This window comes from Paroedura picta, chromosome 4 (genome assembly GCF_049243985.1).
Source record: "Paroedura picta isolate Pp20150507F chromosome 4, Ppicta_v3.0, whole genome shotgun sequence".
Lineage (NCBI taxonomy): Eukaryota > Metazoa > Chordata > Lepidosauria > Squamata > Gekkonidae > Paroedura > Paroedura picta.
The window spans coordinates 51,585,085-51,606,396 of NC_135372.1; the positions used below are offsets into that span (position 1 = coordinate 51,585,085).

The 21,312-nt window shown below is 42.5% G+C and overlaps 1 protein-coding gene across 10 annotated transcripts in view; it reads left to right on the top strand.

The window, feature by feature from the left end:
• Nucleotides 1-3,654: 3,654 nt before the first annotated feature.
• LOC143836782 (uncharacterized) overlaps nucleotides 3,655-21,312 on the top strand; it is a 112,437-nt gene continuing 94,779 nt past the window's right edge. For 7 of the 10 annotated variants that reach the window (XM_077336295.1, XM_077336294.1, XM_077336303.1 and 4 more), the window contains exon 1: nucleotides 3,655-3,923. Coding sequence is in view for 5 of the 10 variants with exons in the window: in XM_077336294.1 (XP_077192409.1) it covers nucleotides 3,860-3,923 (64 nt within the window). In the remaining 5 variants the exon portion in view is untranslated. Of the gene's footprint in view, nucleotides 3,924-5,087; nucleotides 5,180-15,134; nucleotides 15,274-21,312 lie in introns of those variants that run through there. The other 3 variants (XM_077336301.1, XM_077336297.1, XM_077336296.1) reach the window with 3 other exon arrangements.

Below are 21,312 nucleotides of genomic sequence, written 5' to 3' on the forward strand. Positions count from 1 at the left end.
TCTCCAAACTCTTTTGGTACAGGACTTCTCAGTCTGAAATCTTTCAAGTAAGGATGTGTAAAACCAATATGGGGAGAAAAATAAGCCTGCATTTGTGTGGGGTTTTTGTTTTGTTTTTTTGCTTTCATTCTAGGCACCTTGTTTCCCATAAAATGTGAACACATTTCTCAGGGCTGAATGGAAATGCACCATTTCTGATGTACTGAAAAGAACAAACCAGAATGTGGATACAGCGTGGTGTATTGGTTAAGAGTGGCAAATTTTAATCTAGAGAACCAGGTTTGATTCCCTGCTTTTCCACATGCAGCCAGCTGGGTGACTTTGGGCTAATCACAGTCCTGTTAGGGCTATTCTCACAGAGTAGTCCTGTTAAAGCACTCTCAGTCCCACCTACTTCACAGGGTATCTGTTGTGGGGAGAAGAAGGGGAAAGTGCTTTGGGGCAGCTTTGGCATGCCATGAGGTGCTTGGTGGTAAGCATCCCTCACTATGCATGCATATCACAAAGCAGTGGAGATCATGGCCACATGATCCTGCCTGTGCTTAGGCTAGGGATCACCATGGTCACTGCACCTGCTCTGCTATGGAAGGACTCATGCCTGCAGCAGGAAGAGGCCTGCTGATGGGCAGAGGTGGGTTCTGAGTGTGAACTTTTTGACACGTAGCAGTTGGTGAGAGCGTTGGTGGGAGAATTGCATGCACTGACCCAACCTTCCCCCCTTCTTTTCTCAGGTGCCAGGAGGCAGAAGAGGAGGTGGTTGAAAGGCACCTAGAGTGGCCTCTTGGAGGCCAGTCAGCCAAAGAGTGGCTGCAAAAGGAGAGGAGAAGGCAGAGGCATGTCTCCATCCTTACCAACCTGGGGCACAGTCTCTTGGACATGGGTGAAGAAGACATGTGCCAGGCCAGGGAGATGGGGGAAGCAATGCTCCGCCAGGAGAGGTAGCTTTTTGCCATCACCAGCTTGGAAATTTCTTTCTGTTTATTCAGATGATTGCCAAGCAGAGGAGCAGGAAGTAAAGTTCATGTTGCTTTTTCTTCTGCCTTAGCTGATGCCTCGTACAGAGGGGAAAAGGCACGACAAGGCAGCAGGAGGGGTCTCCCATATGGAGGGCTGCAAACTGTGATGTTTACCATCCCGCATTTGAAAGCAGGAAGCCACGTGCGTTTTACCCCTCTGTGCGGAAACAGTCTATTTTCTTGCTTATACACAGTTTACTTTCAATCTCACAAACAATATGCTTGTGCTGTGATGGCTATCGCTGTGGACGCAATGCTTTAAAAAATACGCACATCCAATCAGATCTTGATAACCAGTCAGAACTCTGCTGAACAAAAGCCTCACCCTGCCTCATCCACTGTTTAAAAAATCTTGGTATGCTCCAGGAAAGCTGCTGGTGGACACCATGATAACCCTGGGTACCACATTGAGAACCCCTGGACTAGAAGATATAATGAGTGAATAGGGAGGGCATCACCTGGGCATGAAATTGGGGTCACTGTGAGTGGACAGGTAGTTGTGAATTTCCTGCATTGTGCAGGTGGTTGGACTAGATGACCCAGGAGATCCTGTCCAACTCCATGATTCTATGATTCTGTAATTCTTTCTGCTGGGTCAGAAGGCTGCCTGGGGACAAGAAAAGGGTCAAATCATTCCCTCTTCCCTTCCTCCCGAAGCCCCCTTGCAGAAGAAGGAAGTGGAGATAATTCTGCTCAGTTCCTCCTCCTTCCAATCCACATGGGGAAAGGAACACATAAAAATTCTGCCCATATTGCACTGGCAGTTGGATATATAATATGGGTTGTGAATGCCATATATAAATCTGCCTGGTTGTAGCAAAATCATACTAGAATGTAACTGACAAGCCAGTTTCAGTTAAAGTAGGATAAAGCCTATAGTGGCATATTTCATTCCCCGCCCCCATGAAAATATTTGGAGAAATGTCAAAACAGGTGTTGCTCCAAATAATATTTTGTTTATATACAGGCACATGTGGCAGCTGGGATTTCTGACTTGAAAAAAAAATCAGAATATACATGCTTGTTAACAGCTGGGATTTTGCCTGGAAATCAGATACTACACTTGGCACACAATTGTGAAATTAGTTGCTAATATTTTAATACCAGGCTTTTGGATTTGGAATGAACAACCTCATCTGTGGTTTTCTAAAGTTCAGGGCAGGTACTGAAATTAACTTATGTTTATTTCAAGCAAAATACATTTATATTCTAGTTTAATAGAGCATGTGCAGAGCAGGTGGTGCTGGGTTCCCTAAAATATCAGTGAAAAGTGGGACTCAGTGCAGCCTCTCTCTCCCCTTCTAAACACCTATATGAAGAATTTTTTTTACAGCTTTGAACATGCACACATCCCCAGTTGTTGGATCAGAGGAGTATCTCCCATGCCCAGCACCATACAGCTAAGGAACCATGTGGAATCTGCTTCAATGTGCATCATTCGCTTAGCTGGACTGAGACATAATTATATGTGATCATTCATCAGAATGGTTCAAACCTGTAAATGCTAATAATTCATCTGAAGGTGTTGACAGGCTCATAAATAACGATTTGAGAGCCTTACTAATTGCTTAAGTAAATTTATTCTCCCTTCACAGTGAGTTTCATTTAACTATGTGAAATCTACTCTCTCTCTCTTAGAACTCTGTGCCTGTTGAAGACACATATCCTGGAAGGATTAATTAAAAATAGCAAACCCCAATGATAGCTTTAAAATATTTGTTTTTAAAAATTGATATGCTTATCTTGCTATGGACTGAGATGAGATGAGGAAGTTTCATGGTTCAGGGAAGAGCATCTGCTCTGTACGTGGAAGGTCCCAGTTTCAATCCCCAGCATCTCCAGTTTAAAAGGATCTTGTTGTAGGAGATGTGAAGGATCTCTGCCTAGGACCCACCAGTCAGAATAGACCATATTAACCTTGATAGACTAATGATCTGACTCTGTATAAGGCAGCTTCCTGTGTGTTTGTGCAAGTTCGTGTATGCAGTTCTGAAATGTTCTTAGACAATTTGCAAGAGTCCTTAGCTATGATCCATGCTACAAGGAATTCTGATGAAGATCAGGAAAGCCACCTGAATAGATCCATCTCATTAATTCTGGTGTTGGAGAATGTAATGGTTACACCAAAACATTTTAAATGAATATGACTGCTCATGAAGCTCTGTAAGGGACTTTTGTACAATGGAGCTGCCAGACTGGAGTCCTGTGGCACAATATTATTTTTATTGATACATATAGATATAGATAAAATCCCACTGAATTGTAGTCTCAGGTATCCTTCACAATAATAATATTGAAAGGCAACAGGCCACTTGTCTGTCTACAATGGTCAGCCATGTTTTCCTCTCTTTAATTGTGATCAAAGCAATATCTATCCAATTACACTGGATGCATATCTGGGTGTGTAGTGAAATAATGGCTTCATGTATTGTCCTGTTTTGGTTCAGGCTTGTGAGTGTCTGTGTGGGCCGCAAAAGGAATCTTTTTTTCCTGTGTAAGTAAATGCCTCCCAATTAGGCCTTACACCTGTGTCCTTGGGAAGCTAACACAGCCAGTGCTAACTCTGATAAGGTGACGAGACCCAGATGTTTCCATTTAACTTGTTATGAGAATTGGGCTTCTAGCTAGATGAAGTAAACATTCCATCTCCTGGTCTAGGACTCCCTCTTCTCATGTCTTTTGCCCTGACACCAGTAATTCTATTGGCTTATTAACAAATTGGCAAATAGACCTGATTGTTTTTTGTGTCTAGAATCCCAGGTGGGAATAAACCATAAAGAAACTCAATTTGTTGTACCATTTTGTCAGACCTTTGGCATACTCTACTTGTACCTGTAACCTACATGTGGTTTGACCATTCTGTACCTTTGGACTCTGCTTGTGAACTTTGCCATTCCTCCCTTGTGAGTGAGTATAAAATGTTAGCTAGAGATATTTCTCAATGTTCTTATCTTTCACTGCTTAGTATAATAATTTACCTATGTGCACCTTAATAACAACAAAATAATTTTTTAAACCTTTGTCTGACTCTTGAACAAGCTAAGTGGTAATTTGTGCATTGCTTTGTGTTATTCTACCAATTCTGTATTATGGTTTCTTGGCTCTGGACTGAGTCAAGACCCCTGTTAATTCCCCGATAGGCCTCAAGATTGCCTCTGAGTCTCAGAAGCCTAGGGAGCCATTCAGAGGTGGTGGCAGTCCTACCTAGCAGGGAGGTTGGAGTACCTAACTTCCTTGTTTTTTTGTAATCTTTTTTTTTTGTCCCCTCTAGTGAACATCCTTTTAGTTGAGGTATGAGGATTTGGTCTTAGCTAAGCAGGGTATGACCACAGGGTGGTGGGTGGGCCTTACATTATCTGTTGGATGAATTAATGGGACAGTTGATTGTTGAAACCAAATTCTTATTCAGACATGAAGTTAATTATGTGCAACAATAATGATCACACAGACTAATTTAACTTGCAAGGCTATGGGGAAAATGGGAGAGAAGAAATCTGATCTCTTTAAATGAAGGTCAGGATTGAGCTGAGACCAGTCCTTTTCTTACTAATTCTGGAATGATGAAATATCACTTCCATTAATAAACGAGAAGTCCCCATGATAGTATTTTGTTTCCATGTGTTGAATCTCCCCCAAATGTATTTGGGGCACCAGTGTCTAACACATCAAAAAACCCTAATCTTTATCCTTATCCATTGTTGTTCCTCTATATATTTCTGAAACAGCCTAGAGGGTGGGACGCGTCCATCTGTCCAAGATGGAATAGGGCAAATCAGGGTGCAGCCAGCTTTGTCCTGATTGGCCCTGCCCCTGTGGCTCCTGCCCTCCGGCCCTGGACTCTAGCCTCTTTGCTCTCAGACGCCTGGAGCCAGCAGCAGGTAAGGGGAGAGAGCCCTGGGCAAAGGGTCGTGGTGGAGGACTTGCTCATGAGGGCCTCCTGGCCTGCTGCCTGCCTGCTAAGGAGCTCGGCCCTGCTAACAAGTTGCCCAGCCCCCGCCCACCCCAGCTTGGCTGTGAGCTGCGGCCCAAAGCCACCTTAAGCTGCCTGGCCAGGGTTTAGGGGAGGGGACCCTTTCAGGGCCTGTTCTTAGGAACAAGCTTTGAAGCTAGTAGTTTTATATTTCTGTATTTCAGCCCTAAGAAGAGGAAAGTTTGTCTTTTTAGTAAGTTTCTTTCCTTTGTCTGATGGAGTGTGGAATTGCCATTGACAGGAATACATAATACCCATTTAACTACTGTAGGTTTGCAGAATGTTTTGGCAGTAAGCTATTAGCTTGATGTGTGGTATTCTATTCCAAACCAGTAAAGGGCAGCACTAACCAAGTGTTTCAAGTAATGAAAAATGGCTAATTACTTGCCCAGGTTTTAAATAATGAAAACAGTTATAGTTTCACTGGATAAGCAATTAAATTAGTAACCAGGGCTATATTATTGCCAAATATCCCTCTTGGAGCATTTTTGAACTCTCTCTAAACATCAGGATGTTAGAGCTACAAATTAGCATCCTTTCATTATTCAAAACTTTGGTAAAGGGCATCATGTTTGTTCATATTTTCTCTGGCTACTCTAATTATTTTATTAGCTTCCTTCCTGGAGTACCTCTGTTGAAATGAACCAACAGTTATCTTTTTCTTGAGCATACTAGATAAATTCAACAGAATAATTACGATCCACAGTGTTACTTGTTTTTGTAGCGGTTGTGTATAATAATGGTGTATATTGGGAGACGTACAGTGCAAAGCTAAGCAGAGTCACCCTCTGCTAAAGCCCTTAGATCAGGGCGGCTTAGAAGGATGTAAGTCTCTTTAGGATTTTGCTCTGAAGCTAGTAAACTTTGCTCCTCAGACCTGTGTATGTATTTGATAAGAATTACAGCATACATGTAGACCCAGATTATTTCCATTCTCCACAATCATTTTCTGAGCCTCTTGGCTGTGAAACAGCCATAACCACAAGCAGGGAGCAGCTTCTTTGGTTGGGACAGCCAAACTCCTGCTTGGCTAGATATGCTTTGAAAAGCCACTTTGTTCTTCTCATACACAGGGACCGATTTCTAATTCAACTGTGAATGGTAGCATTTTTCTGATTTAGAATATCTGCCCAAAAGACATGCATCTGGTAGTTATAGGGGCTGTTTCTGTCTTAGATTTTTGTTTGTCTTTTCTGGTTGTTTAGCCTTGAGTCATGCTATTTGTGGGAATTGTCAGATTTTTTTAAATGTATAAGTTGCGTAAATGCTGCATTGAGAACAGTAGCAACAGAAACGTCTCATGGCAGTGTACAGTGGGTTCCCAGGTGATCTCCCATCCTGGCATCAACATGACCCAGACCTGCTTAGATTCAGCAAGGTTGCTCTATCTCGTGCCTTCTGACCATCATGACAATAATCTCCCCATGTGTTCCTAAAGAATAATCACAGAACATAAAACATGCAATGTGATGGGGGAGGGGGGGTGGGACCCTTCCAAACCCCCCCCCCCCTTCCAAAAATTCCTCTTTTACTTTTGCCTGTAAGAAACTAATATTTTACAAACTAAGGTATAACTTGCCTGGGGACATCCCAGGCAAAGTACATAGTGTATGCGTGTTTACAGATACACCTCCCTTTCTCCAGCTAGAGAAGGGGTTGGGTAGTGTTGTAATTCAGTATTTTAATTATTGTATTTTTATGTTGTTGTAAACTGCCTCAGCTGACTGGCTAGGAGTGGTGGTGAATAAAATGCAATTATAAACAAGCAAACAAACAGCTAGTGATACCCTCACTCCCTCTCTTCCCTCCATTTTATGTGTACTACAGCCATGTTAGGCTGTACTGGCCATGTTAGCCATGTTAGGCTGAGAGACTGTGACTGCCCCAAGCTCTTCCAGTGAGTTTCATGGCTGAGTCATTTAAACCAGACCTCTCCATCACACCACATTGCTGTATTCATGTCTGTGCATATATGCACACGTGTCAGCTTCTGGCATGTGATAGATTGAGAAAATGGTCCAAGCCAGGCAAAACACCTTTTTCTGTGAAACAGACATTCTGCTGATCTTCCATCCTCTCCTTCAGACCATGAAGTACTTCTCTTGGGGGAAAGTAAAGAAATGCCCTTTCTGCATTAAAAAAGAAAAGAAAATTAGACAGGTCTATGTATTAACCAGACAAAATCATCAGGATTCCTAGTCTGTAAATTAAACACAACAGGCCAATGGGAATATAGTGTTGTTTTTTTTAAAGTGATGCTGAGATGCTGTAATAAAAAATGCAATGATCTGGGAATAATAGAAGGGTGGGAAACAGGATAAATGTGGTATCTGGAAGACATCAATAGAAGCAGCACTGAGAGAGAGAGTAATGGCAAAGTGTGTGAATGCTTGAGTACAATTGCTACTCATTTGAATATGTTAGGAGTGTTCTGCTCATAGTATTAAATGGGGTCTCTCCTAAGTGCCTCATGTTAGATTTTCCTCTTGAGTGTTCAGCACATATTTGTTGACGGTTGTACTGTAGTTTCTGCAGAGGTGATAGTTATAAGTAGGGTATTATTCTAGTGAGGTATACTGCCAAGTGGATTGGAAATCCTGTCAGTTAATCAAAAAGCAGAATTGAAAGCATTTCAACATGCATCTATGTAATCTATTGTATCCTGCCAAGGAAGGCCGCAGCTCCCTTTGGTTTCCCCTTGCCTGTCTTGCTACCGGGTTACGTTACAGAAGGCCTGGATCCAGCAGCACTCTGATAGGGTGTGCAACATCATCCAGAACAGGAGATACCCCCATTCCTGGATCAAGCTCCCTCCTGGTTAGCATCTTTGTTTTATTGGGATTAAATTTATGACACCCAGCAGAGCTATAGGTACGCACTCTCACAAATCTACAATCAACAGGAAAAGAAATATGTTTTGACCAGACAAATAGATTTTGGGAGGAAGTCGTAATACAAAACCAGATCTTAAGAGAAGAGGTAGTGTCATGTGTTTTAAGTAAAATATTTCCTTCATTGTTATTGCCTGCTTTCTATGACTGCTGCAGGATGTGGTGATGTCTCCAGATTTCTATGGATTTAAAATAGAACTGGCCATATCACAGATAGCCATGGTAGCCAAATGGGACTTCCAAATTCACAGGCTCTGATTATCAGTTGTTCAAGGGGTGAGCGTTGTCATAAGGGTCCTGCTTGTGGCTCCTAGCTGAAAACAGGATGCTGGACCATATTGATCTGATTCACTGTGTAGTGTACCGACAGCTGCGAAAAACCTTCAAATCACCTTCAGCATAAAGTTGTCAGGTCCCCCTTTCACCACCAGCAGATTGGGGATGGAGCCTGAGGAGGAGCCTCGGGGGCGGGGCACAATACTATAAAGTCCACCCTCCCATTTTCTGGAGTACCCATTTTCTCCAAGGGAACTGATGTTGTAGACTAGAGATAAACTGTAGTCTGAGAGATCCCCAGCCTCACCTGGAGGCTGGCACCCCTACCTCAGCTGCAAAATTCATTACATAGCCTTAGGAAATCCAATTTTCTGCCTTTTCCCTTTAAACTCTGAATCATAATACTGCTTTCTTATAAGGATTGTTGAGATAACACCTACAAAGTGCTTGAAATATTTCTCAACTATTGTTAAGGTGTCTTCTGAGAAGTTTGTTACTGGTTATACAAAAGTATGCCATCCATACTCTGCCCTTCCCGAAAAGAACTTCCAAACCAGTGGTAGCCTTTTTTATTATTATTACAAAAAGGCTCTGAAACAGTTAAAAGAAAATTGGGCTAATTTTGCATAGCCCAGCAGTCTAAGAGTTCAAACGATAAGCATTTCTCAGCGTGAATAACCTGAAATGTGTTTCAAGATAAAGTCATTAAAAACGCCGGCTTCTAATACATTTTGCACTTTCTTCATGCTGAGCAGTGCAGAAATGGTGGGAGAAATGCGACTGAGTGTCATTTTGTCACCAGACCATCCCAAGAACTGTGATTAGAATCTGATAATGACTAATAAACAAACTGTGGCTAGAAGCTCTCAATGAATGCCACTCAAGAAATTCTAGGGTGCAAGTTATGAGCATTTAACATTTCTCAATGTATACTGGGATGAATATCTTACCTGACACCTACATATTTTTTCCCTTCATGTAGTCTCGGTTTTGAAGTAAGGAAGTGGGGTAACAGCAAAAGCTGGTAGTGCATCAGAAGTCTGGTGTCCCCAAAACCATGCCCCCCCCCCAAAAAAAAGCAGCCAGATAGCTTCTAGGAACAGGAGGGGTTGTGTCTGAACTTCAAACCATCTGGTTAGCATGCAGAAGGTCCGAAACTCAATTCCTGGCATCTCCAGTTTAAAAAAGACCAGGTAGCTGGTAATGTGGAACACTCTACAAACACTCCACAAATACTCCTGAGGGTTGCCCTCAGTCTGAGTAGGCAGCAATTAACTTGGTAAATCAATAATATGACTCAATACAAGACAGTTTCTTCTCAGTAGAATACTTGTGGACCCTTGGATTCTATGTAGCCAAATTACGCATAGAACAAAGATCATTAAGCCAGTGTGTTCAAACCAGTGTACTTCTAGTAAGTATCTGGATAGACAGCTATCTCCCTCTCCCCTGACTCTTCCAGTATACTTCACCAATTGAAAGAATTGCAAGTACAGAAAGGTTTTTACACATATTTTACTATTTGCCATCTTAGAAGGCCATTCTAATGGCATCCCATATAGGAAAATAATCTCATCCTGTGATCAAAAGTCTGTTAAAGATCTGTCCCATATTACAAGACATGAGGCTGAATGTAGTAGATTTTTGTGGACAATAATGTCCCGCTTCCCAGGAAAGTCAGATCAAGAGAAATTAGTCATATTATTGGCAGGGCGGGGATAAATTCATACCTTTCCAGATGGCAAGATCTGCTGCCGCCATCATAAAGGATAAATATGTGATCACAGTATGTCTGAGCCATATCTACTCCATGCTGGGTCACATGTGATTTGTAATTTGTGTCTGGATATTATGGTCTCCCTTCCATATTTTTAAATTCTATTAAAATGTCCAATTCTTTATTATTTTTTCAAATTTTATCTTGTTGGACATTTCCATTTTGCTTTGTATTGCTGCCATGTCTTCTTTTTTTTTGATAATGTAATAAAGATTGATTAATTGAATTCTACAAGGCAGTTTCATGTGTTCATGTGTCCAGTACAAGGATATACTGCCTTTCCTTTCAAAGCTCAAGGCAGCCTACAATTCATCATTAAAACTGTTGGAATATGCAAGATCTGTAGTGTGTATGATTGAACAGAATATGAAGAATATCTTTCAGGGGGCATCAGAGGAGAGGTGTATTTAGTGAAGCTACATTAGGAACTTCCTAGGGTGTTTCCGCACAAGGACCAATGTTGCCAATTGATTCCACAAAGCGGAAATGCTATTTTTAAAAGTGCAATCTCGGCATTAAGCATACCTGCCTTTGTAGTAGAATCCAGTAGCGTTTCATTTGTTTCCCACAGGTTTCCGGTCTTGCAAAAATCGCTAGAAAGGAAGCACTTTTTTCTGTGCTTGGTCCCACCCCTGGCCATCAGTCAAACGAACAGCCAATGGGCGGTTGTTATCATGCTCCCGAAAAGCCCCTTTCCCTTTAAAAACAGGTTAAAAAAAGAAAAGAAAAACACACGTTGCAACGAATATGCCTTGATTCCTCCTAACATAGAGACCCATCTAGCTGGCATGTGAGCTGGCGAGTCATCATTACCACGCTCCCCCAAGTGAAAAAAAAATCCCCCCCTGCACAGGTGCGATTTTCGGCCGAAAATAAAGGGAACTTGCAAACGGGGCTGTGTTGTGCTTGGGTACTTAGGGGAGCTTTAAAGCACTTCTGTGGAGGGACTGTAGCCGGAGAAGCCTCGCTGGGTGAATGAAGGCTCGCCGGTTCGTTGCTTTCTGCTTACTCCGAGAAAAAAAAAAGGCGATCGCTTTGCCGGAAGTTCGGAGGAGAGAGTCAGGGGGAGGGACTTTGTTGGAACTGCAACAATGGGAACGCACAGGTCTTTTTCGCTAGTGTTGCAACTTGTGTGTGACGTCATGCGGAACTGCAAATTAGTAGCGTTTACAATTTGCAAGCCTTCTGCTACATTAAAGTTGTGCGGAATGGACCCCAGAATGTTCAGATACCCTCCTTCAGTGTCCAGATTGGCTCACTGGAAACTTTTATTTATTTAACATTTATATACCACACTCCCCTGAGGCTTAGGGTGGTTTACTTAGTAGAAAATGAATACAGAAAAACAGTGGCTAAAAATAACAGTGATAGTAAACAGTAGCTATCAATGAAACAGTGATATAGTAGAACAGTGGAACTGTAGTGAACAGTAACAACTGCAGTATACTGACGGCCCCATGGTTGGATGGTTCAGGCAATGAATGTCATGGGAGGGACTTCCTACTCCTTTGAGCATCCTTCCTCCCAGCTTCTCTCTAGAAGAGACTTAATGAATGCAGAACAGTTAGACTGCTATCTTCCTCTTTCTACACAAAGTTGTTTCTCTTCACAATAAAACTTTATTCTTTTAAGCAACCTGGTGCTATAACCCTTTTTGCATATTTAAACTATGCCAGCACTAGGACTGAGAAAGGTCCCCTGCTTGTCCTACTAGACATAAGCAGTGCAGTCCTTTGCAAAGTTTACACTGCAGTACACTGCAGGGTAGGGGGAGAGACTCAGTGAATGGAGTTCCATACTGCTGCCTTGTGACTTCCAGCTGTGTAACAGGAAGTGATGTGACTATGTTTCAGTGGCCATTTCTCTATCCGATCAAGCTAGCGGGTGGGAGACTGCCCCCAAGGCTTCCAGGAAAGTGTTCTTAGGTTGCTGCCTTGATGTACTTTATTGTTAATATTAAACCTCCTTTGTCACATACCTCAGAAAATATTGTAAATGAGAATATGGGGAAAGTTTGGCATGGGGGAAAAATCTGCTCGGTGGAAATTATGAACATTTTGTGTCCCATAGAAATATAAAATAGAATATATGGCTGCATCCACACACTGTTGGGTATTGCACTCTCATTGCCTTATAGCAGGCATTCAAAAGTGGATTGCTTTGTCTAACATCAGGAAAATCCAGCTGTGAATTATGACTATAGTGCGAAGATAGCCATGTGTGGATGCAGCCCATTTGTCCTCTCCCACCCCTCCCCGAATTCTGCTAGTACATTAATGTCTTCATGAGTAAAGATTTCAAAGATTTTTCTTCACTTGGATCAAAAACTACAGACCATTCTTTGTTCTCCAGTCTTTCAGATTTAATGATCAGTGTTCTATTTTAATCTTTTAAATTCTTGATTTTAATTTAAAATACTTTTTATGTTATTCTGTGCTGAACAATGCTGCAGAGTTCAGAAACAGTTTTTCAGAATTTGGCTCAAGAAAGAAAAAAATGCCCATCTGGATCAAACATGTTGAGATGCTGTCATAAAAAAGGTGATGCCGGACTTCACCCAAAGGCAGGTTAAAAGGCATTTATCATATCTAATTTTGAACGTTACACTGTGCTATGGAATGATTTCTGATCTGTGTGTGGGATTTTGGAGTACAGAACCAAAGTGGCATTTCTTCCAGTTTAATTAATTTTTTCAGCCAGATGGTCTGAAGAGTTTGGGGAATGGCTTGTTCAAAATAAGAGGCACCTCTGGGCCTTTCAGATTTGTTTTTGCACAGCATGTACAGACCCAAGGAGCTCTGTTATAAGTGCAAAGACTCAATGCAGTTGGAATCTCTCTTCTGTTCTTTTCTGCTGTTTATTATGCCCTCTTGTTCATACCAATGCATTATCTTATGAGGGCAGTTTTTGATAACTGAGAATGGGAAGTAGGAACTGGTAATCTTAAAAAAAAAAAAGACAACCTCACTGAAGTTGTTTGCCACACACATTTTGGATAGCCATTTATAAGCTAGGAAAGGCTATAGTAGAATGTACACTCCCTGATCTTATGCCACGTAGGCCAAATGAAACCCTTTAGTTTCCCATTCATTAAGTCTTGCTGCAATTTGAAACAGAGTTTTATGCTTCTAAGTAATTTGAGGTCAATGTGCCAAGAATGGAGTAACTTTGTCTATGCCTGAATTGTAAATCCTGTGGCTGACCATGGATGCAGTCAAAGAACAGTATTTGGCCTCATTGTCCAGGATTATTGCCTAAATGATGAAGAATTACATCTTGCCTAATCTACCTCTCAGGTTTACTGACTGTTCTGTGGTCTTTGGAGGACGGGGAAAATGTATAATAAATAAATCTCTAAAAGCTCCCTTCTACCAAGGCTTAAACCAGTGCTTCTGTATTTGTGGAGCTTTAGTTCTGGAGGATCTCCCACATTACATTCTCACTTGTCCATTGTATACAGATCTGGTAGGCCAGCAAGATCCTTTCTTGCTGGCCTACCAGATGGGCTAAATCAGTGGTCCCCAACCTTTTTATCACCAGGGACCGGTCAACGCTTGACAATTTTACTGAGGCCCGGGGGGGTAGTCTTTTGCTTAGGGACGTCGCCACTGCCACCTGAGCCCCTGCTCCACTTGCTTTCCTGCCGGCGCCCCTGATTCCCTGCCACCCGCTGGGGGGCACTGCCAGCAGCAGCTGCGCAGTGCCAGGCCGAGGGGGAGCCCCAGACATGGTGGCCTCTGGAGAGCACCAAAGGTGAGCCAGCAGCAGAGTGACAGGGCAGCCCCTGAGGCAGCAGCCAGGGAGCAGGACGAGGAGGAGCCACGGCCCGGTACCGACTGATTCACGGACCGGTGCCGGTCCCCGGACCGGAGGTTGGGGACCACTGGGCTAAATGATAAATCTGACCAGGAAAAACATGTGTTTTTGTTAGCAGATACTAATTCATTTATTTCTTCTAATACTAATACTAATTCATTATTTGCCCTTGCAACAAAGAAAATAAGAGCCAAAGTGGTTCTGCAGAGAGCAAATACCTAGAATAGCTATAGGATAGGTGGACATATGTAATCTGGAAATGTTTTTATGATGCTAAGTAATTTTTATCTGAGATTCCACATTCTCTTATTTACTTTTTCATTACTGATCTGAAATGTTTTTTTAAACCTTTTATATTTTCCTTTTGTATTGTAATGGCCTATGGCTACATGCAATAAAATCTGACTTGACTTGACTTGACTTGACTTGACCAAGGTTTAAACTAACTGAATCCACTATCACTTGAACCATCCAATCTCCCTTGTTTGGGCATAATTTTCTAACTATTAAATCATTACTGCCTCCTAACACCCATTTTTTAAAAGTTGTCCATGCTTTATAAATAAATTGTGTTCACTTAATCTTCTATGAAATATTTATACACTATGAGAAAGTCTCACTTTCCATGCAAGGCAATTAGACATTTTAGATGGGAGGAAAATTGAAATTGGTCAATCATGAGAAATTATGAGGATTCTGAATCACAAAGCTCTTAGAATGAAAGAGACACAAAGTCAAATTTCCAGCTGAGTTCAAGGAGACTGACAGATTTTTACTTTTCTTAATTATCTTTATTTCCCAATTGTATTGCTCTTAGGTTCAATTTACTGTATGTCAATGAAAGAATAATCAGCTTCAGGCATAATGTTATTTGGAATGGCAGAGTTTGAGATTCTTGCACTTCCAGAATATAAAATTTTAAAGTGCAGGCAAGTGAGTAGCAGGCTATGAATATTATGGATACCATATATTCTTGCAATATATTCATGACAAAATGTACTCCAAAGAGAGCATCCCTTTAGGTCAGTATTTTTCAGATTTCAGCTCATTCTTATTCACCCAGGATTACTTTTGGAATGTGTAACTGTAAAAATGAACTGCCCTTTGAGGAGCTGGGTGCCCTGTTCTGCATTAGTCTTTGAGGGCCAAAACAGATGTGACACTGGGACATGTATGATCAGAGTATCTTAAAAAGACCAACATCTGTCTTGTGAGACTCCAGTTGGAAAGGGGTTGCAACAAAGGAAGGAAAAGGGGATAAACCTTCCACTGCTACACAAGTTTTATCAAACAAAATTGCTTCCCCACCAGTACAGCACTAGCCCTGGGGAAGGAGGGAAATGGGCAAAGATGATGCCTCTTTCTTTTCCTTTCCAGGGCTAATGAGAGGGAGACATATTTCAACTTGTGGCACCACGTGGGATGGAGAACTCAAATCCCTTCTCCACACAGATTACAGGAGGATCCAAATCCAGTTCTTCAACCAAGGTTTTTCCTTTTCCAGGGAAAATAACAGCTCTGGAAGAGGTATTGAATCTGAACAGTGGAAGATTGTGAGGGTGAAGTGTTAAATCTCTCTACCATAACAGACAGGTGATTTGCAGACAGGTGATTTGAAAGCAGAATAAGCCAGAGAGGAGTGGGGGTGGAAAGAGGGAGGAAGGCCTCTCTGGAGACAGACAGAAAGAGGGCAGGAAGGAGCACAGCAGCAAACAAAGACAGATTTCAGTGAAGTAAGTGGCAGCTTGCCTTGTAACTCTCTAGTAGGGGAAACATCACAGATGTCAGAGCGCCACGGACAGGCTGTGCTGGCCTTGGGGCACACGCAGGTCTTTCCAAATGGGTCTCTTCCGTGCCCGCCCCACCAGGAGACCCTGGAAGGGGAACTGACCCCCACTAGTGGGCGGCTGATCACTCTCAGCATGGGAAGTGCTGCGCCATGCGGGGGGGGGGGAGGGAGGCATGCCTGGTGGCGCGCCGGAGCACACGCCTTCCTTCCCCCTGCCGTGGCTTGGTACCGACGGCTCCACAGCCCAGTACCGGGGATTGGGGAACACTGACTAATGCTCCTGTGTCCAAATGAGCAGGTGATAGAAATAATTTTTTAAGAATGAAAGAGGAAAAATTGAACCCAGTGCTTGTCTCAGAAAGCTAACAATTCCAAGTGCTATCAGACTGGGGTCTAGAAGAGTCAGGTTTGAAGAAGAAGAGTTAGTTCTTATATGCCGCTTTTCTCAACCCGAAGGAGCCTCAAAGCAGGTTACAATTGCCTTCGCTTTCCTCTCCCCAACAGACACACTGTGAGGTGGGTGAGGCTGAGAGAGCCCTGATATTACTGCTTAAGCCCAAGGTCACCCAGCTGGCTGCATGCAGGAGAGTGGGGAATCAAGCAAAGCTTGCCAGATTAGAAGTCCATACTCCTAACCACTACACCAAGCTGGTAGCAAGTCCCTATTCTGTCATGGAATCTTGCAGGGTGACATTGGGTCAGTCATATGCACTCATCCTAATCAGCCATCGTCGTGCCTCTGCAATAGGCTAGCTCGCCCCCTTGTCACGGCAAGGAATGGTTGTTGTTAGTTGCTTTCATCGTAATCTATGTCACAGGGTTACTGTGAAGATAAAATGAAGGAGAGGAGAAAATTTGATTTGGATTGTCATTGTGGAGAAAGTTGGGGGTATACGTTTTTTAAAAGGAAACTTCTATGTTTTCTGAGATTTCATTGTACTGGAACATGCCTTGCCTATTGTAAAGGACAGCAGCTTCATCTGTGTAGTTTTGTTTTTAAAAAGAAAACTGATAGTCTTATGAATCTAAATTATGTTCCCAAGATTTTATTCTATACTGCTATAGAATAGGCTTCTGCGGATTCCATGGACATCAAAAATCACAAACAAGGAAATACTAGAGCTCATAAAGACTGATATATCACTGGAAGGTAAAAATCACAAAACTCCAGCTCATTTCTTTGGGCACATCATGCGATCCAGCTCAATTATACCAGGACTGGTCAGAGGTAAAAGGAAACCAGTCTGACAAAGAATGTAGTGCTTAGATATGATCAAAATGGACATTGACCAGAGCATTATTCTACTAAAAGAAATTGTGCAAGATTGAAAAATGTTGTGACGGTTGAGCCATAGGATTGCCAAAAGTTGGACATGACTGAATGGCTAACACCATTATCATAGAATCTCCCTACCTATATATGTCCACTTGCTGATTTTAGTGGTACTCATAACTATCTATCAAATACACTTTTATCTAGGTTCTCCTCTAAGTAATCCAGGAGTGTGTGGAATGCATGGTACTCCTATTTCATTTTATGCTCATAATAACACTGTGAAGCAACTGTCTGAAGGTGAGCTTCATAGACAAAAAGGAGTGTTAATTTGAGTCTCACCGTACACTATGGTCACTACACCGGCGATAACTGCATAGTTGTTAGGTGCGAAGTCGTGTCTGACCCATCGTGACCCCATGGGCAATGATCCTCCAGGCCTTCCTGTTCTCTACCATTCCCCAGAGTCCATTTAAGTTTGCACCTACTGCTTCAGTGACTCCATCCAGCCACCTCATTCTCTGTCATCTCCTACTTCTTTTGCCCTCAATCACTCCCAGAATTAGGCTCTTCTCCAGGGAGTCCTTCCTTCTCATGAGAAAGTATTTGAGTTTCATCTTCAGGATCTGGCCTTCTAAGGAGCAGTCAGGGCTGATCTCCTCTAGGACTGACTGGTTTGTTCACTTTGCAGTCCAAGGGACTCGCAAGAGTCTTCTCCAGCACCCGAGTTCAAAAGCCTCAATTCTTTGAAGCTCGGCCTTCCTTATGGTCCAACTTTCGCAGCCATACATTGCAACTGGGAATACCATAGCCTTGACTAAACGCACTTTTAGAGAGCCAGTTTGATGTAGTGGTTAGGAGTGCGGACTTCTAATCTGGCATGCCAGGTTCGATTCTGCGCTCCCCCACATGCAACCAGCTGGGTGACCTTGGGCTCGCCACAGCACTGATAAAACTGTTCTGACCGAGCAGTGATATCAGCGCTCTCTCAGCCTCACCCACCCCACAGGGTGTCTGTTGTGGGGAGAGGAAAGGGAAGGTGACTGTAAGCCACTTTGAGCCTCCTTCGGGTAGGGAAAAGCGGCATATAAGAACCAACACTTCTTCTTCTTCTTCTTCTTTTGTTGGCAGGGTGATGTCTCTGCTTTTTAGGATGCTGTCTAGATTTGCCATAGCTCTCCTCCCCAGGAGCAAGCGTCTTTTAATTTCTTTGCTGCAGTCCCCATCTGCAGTGATCTTGGAGCCCAGGAAAATAAAATCTGTCACTTTCTCCATTTCTTCCCTATCTATTTGCCAGGAATTGAGAGGGCCGGATGCCATGATCTTTTTCTTGATGTTGAGTTTCAAGCCAACTTTTGCACTCTCCTCCTTCACCTGCATCAACAGGCTCTTTAGTTCCTCTTCACTTTCTGCCATTAACTGCATACTAGATTTAAGTAATCACAATTGTGCATTGCATTGTGGTAATTTTGTTATGAAAAGTTGTAATTGCTCTTACAGCTAGCAACTTAACCTACAGAACACTTTGCTGGAGAAAAAATATTTGCGAAATGTTTATATTCCTTTCAAAGTCTAGATAATTCTCCCTAGAGGGTATTGGTGAAGAACGCTACAGTGTTTGCGAGTTTTAAGCTCTGTATTTCCCCCTAGATATGTGTACCGCATATATTATTACTATACATATGCAGGCTGTTTTATTATTATTATTTCCAAATGTTGCCAAAATGGCCTGACAGTTTTTATTAATGTATGCTTCCATAATAGCTGTCAATAACTATTCATCAATGTGCCTTTACCGGTCAGTTGTTTTCAGCATTTTGCAGTTCCAGTAATGTGTTGTGATTATATTAGTTTAAAATAGCTATGATTCCAGTCACTTCATATCAGCCCAAAACAAGCTGACAGAGCATAGAAAAAAGGAACTACTTAAAACGTAGCAAGTGTGCTGATTTTGGGAAAAGATCTTAGTCTCAGCCGAATTATATGTGCCAACAGGATGTGAGGGTGTATTCATATGCATAGCCGTGGTCTTCTCACTGGCTTTGCATGGGGAAGGATGTAGTCCCCATGCTCTCTACACTCCTGTCCCTGATGGGACAATGAACAGCTGTGGCTCAGCAAGGAACTGTGTATGTAGCTTCCCATGTGTGTACTTGGCTTCCTCATTCATCAAGGTCTATGTGCCAATTTCCATGCACATGTGCTCTAGCTGAATTCGGGTGAGTGTGAATGTGGTGTGGCCTCTGCTGAAGAAACCATCCCTGGATCTGTGGGAGCTCGCCAACTATCACCTTGTCTTGCATTTAGCATTCCTAGGGAAAGTGATGTTAATAGTTACCGTGGACCAACTGACAGCCTTCCTGGAAGAAGCTTCAGTCCTAGACCCAGTCCAGTTGGGTCTTGGCATGGCCATGGGGTTGAGACAGCACTGGTCACCTTGATGGATGAGCTCTGCTGCCAGCTGGATCAAGAAGCTGCTAATATTACTCAACCTCTCAACAGTATTCAACACTGTAGAACATGAGTTACTAGCTCACTGCCTTGCCAACGCTGGGATACAAGGAACAGGCCATCAATGGTTGATCTCTTTTCTACGGGGTCCAGACAGATGGTAGCAATTTGAGAGAACCAATCCCATCAGTGGCAACTCCCATGTGGGGTACAGCAAGAAGTGGTTCTCTCCCCACTCCTATTCAGTATTTTCATGCACCTTCTCACCCAGCTTATATGGAGGTTCGGATTGGGATGTCATCAATAGGCATATGATGCCCAGCTTTTCCTCATGATGGACAACCAGCCTAACTCACCCCCAGACTCTTTGGCCTGGAAGCAGTGACATACTGGCTCAAACAGGGCCATTTGAAGCACAATCCTTCAAAGATTTTTTTATGGGTTGGTAAGAAAGGTCCAGGTGAAGAAGCATGCCTGCCCTACCTGGATGGGGTGCAATCAGCAATTGCACACTCAGCCAGGAACCCGGGCATGATCTTTGACACCTCCCCTTCCATGGAGGAACAAGTCACCAGAGTAGCAAGGCTAGTGTTCTTCCATCTGTGCCAAACTAAGCTATAAACTGGTGATCCCTGGCCTCAGAGAGGTTCATCTGGCCTTGAACAGGGCTAGGACCTTCTCTGTCCTGGCCCCCGCCTGCTGCAATGAGCTCCCAGAAGAGATCAGGGCCATCAAAATTAAAAGAGTCCAATCAGGCCTGCAAAATGGAGCTCTTTCACCAGGCCTTCAGTTGAGGCCAATGAAGCAAGGCCATCAATCAGAACCTAGAGATCCACAGTGTTGAAATAAGAAATTGTTATAAAATTATAATGTTATAATTAATGTTAAACGTTCAACAATTTATTGTTATGAGTTTCCACTGTTAGAAATATATATATGTTCATGAACCTTTGGGTTTGCTTGAGTTCCTTAACTGTTTAGCTGTTTCCTGCATGTGAAATTCACTGTGGAGCCCCCTGACTGTATGGCCTCATTGTAGACTTGGATTCTGTGTCTTGTCCAGTGTCTACCCTTCTCCCCTTTGGCCCTGTGGTCATCCACCCACCCACCTCTCCATGTCATAGTTTTATTTTGTTAGTTTAATTTAATTGTCAGTCAGTCAGTCAGTAACCTTTTATTGGCATAAAATATATAAGACATATAAAAATAGGGTTTAAAATTTCAACAAAGTAGTAAAATGGGGTTACATAACCAAACAGATCTTAAAATGATTAAATAAACTATAAAAGATAAAATACAAGGTAGGCAGCATATTATAAAAGCATCTTAGTTAAAACTCTGGCAACTAAAATGGTTACCTCTGGGTCTTTGTCAGAGAGCAGAAATTGCAAGGTCATAGATTTACTTACAGAAGGCTTGTTTCCCAGCAAGGCAACAAAGCTGTCATCCCGACACTGCTCATATAAGGGGCAATCTAACAGAGTCAGGGCAACCAGAACCACACGGACAGAGTCTCGCATGGTATGGGATATGGTGGAATCTTCCCTCTAAGATCTTTGAGGGGAAAGCATTCATTCGTGCCAGGAGAAAAGCTCTTCTCAGGGGTGGGACATCAAGGAGATGCAAATATGTAGGCATAATATTTCTCTGCATAATGATGCCAAAGAATGCTGGTGAGCAGACTCGAGGCTGGGTAGGTATGAGTTCCTGCTGCTCATGGTCTAATATTCTCTGTTTAATAATCCGGAAGATACATTTTTCTTCCAGAGGTAGTAGGGAGTTCAGATCGATGCCAATGGAGACTAATTTTTGTTCAATAGCCTGGAACCATTGAAATTTAAGAGGGTCACTTTTTAGACAAGTTAAAAGGCTGCCAGTTTCTATTCTAAAAAACAGTCTGACCCAAAATTCCCAAAATTTAATTTAATTTAAGTGGTTGTTTTTCCAACTTAGTATTTGCTGGTGAAGTCCTTCACTAGTATCTAGTCTTCTTCACAGAATTTAAACAATATATATATTGGTCTTTGGCTCACAGGTATGGGGAAGTTTTAGT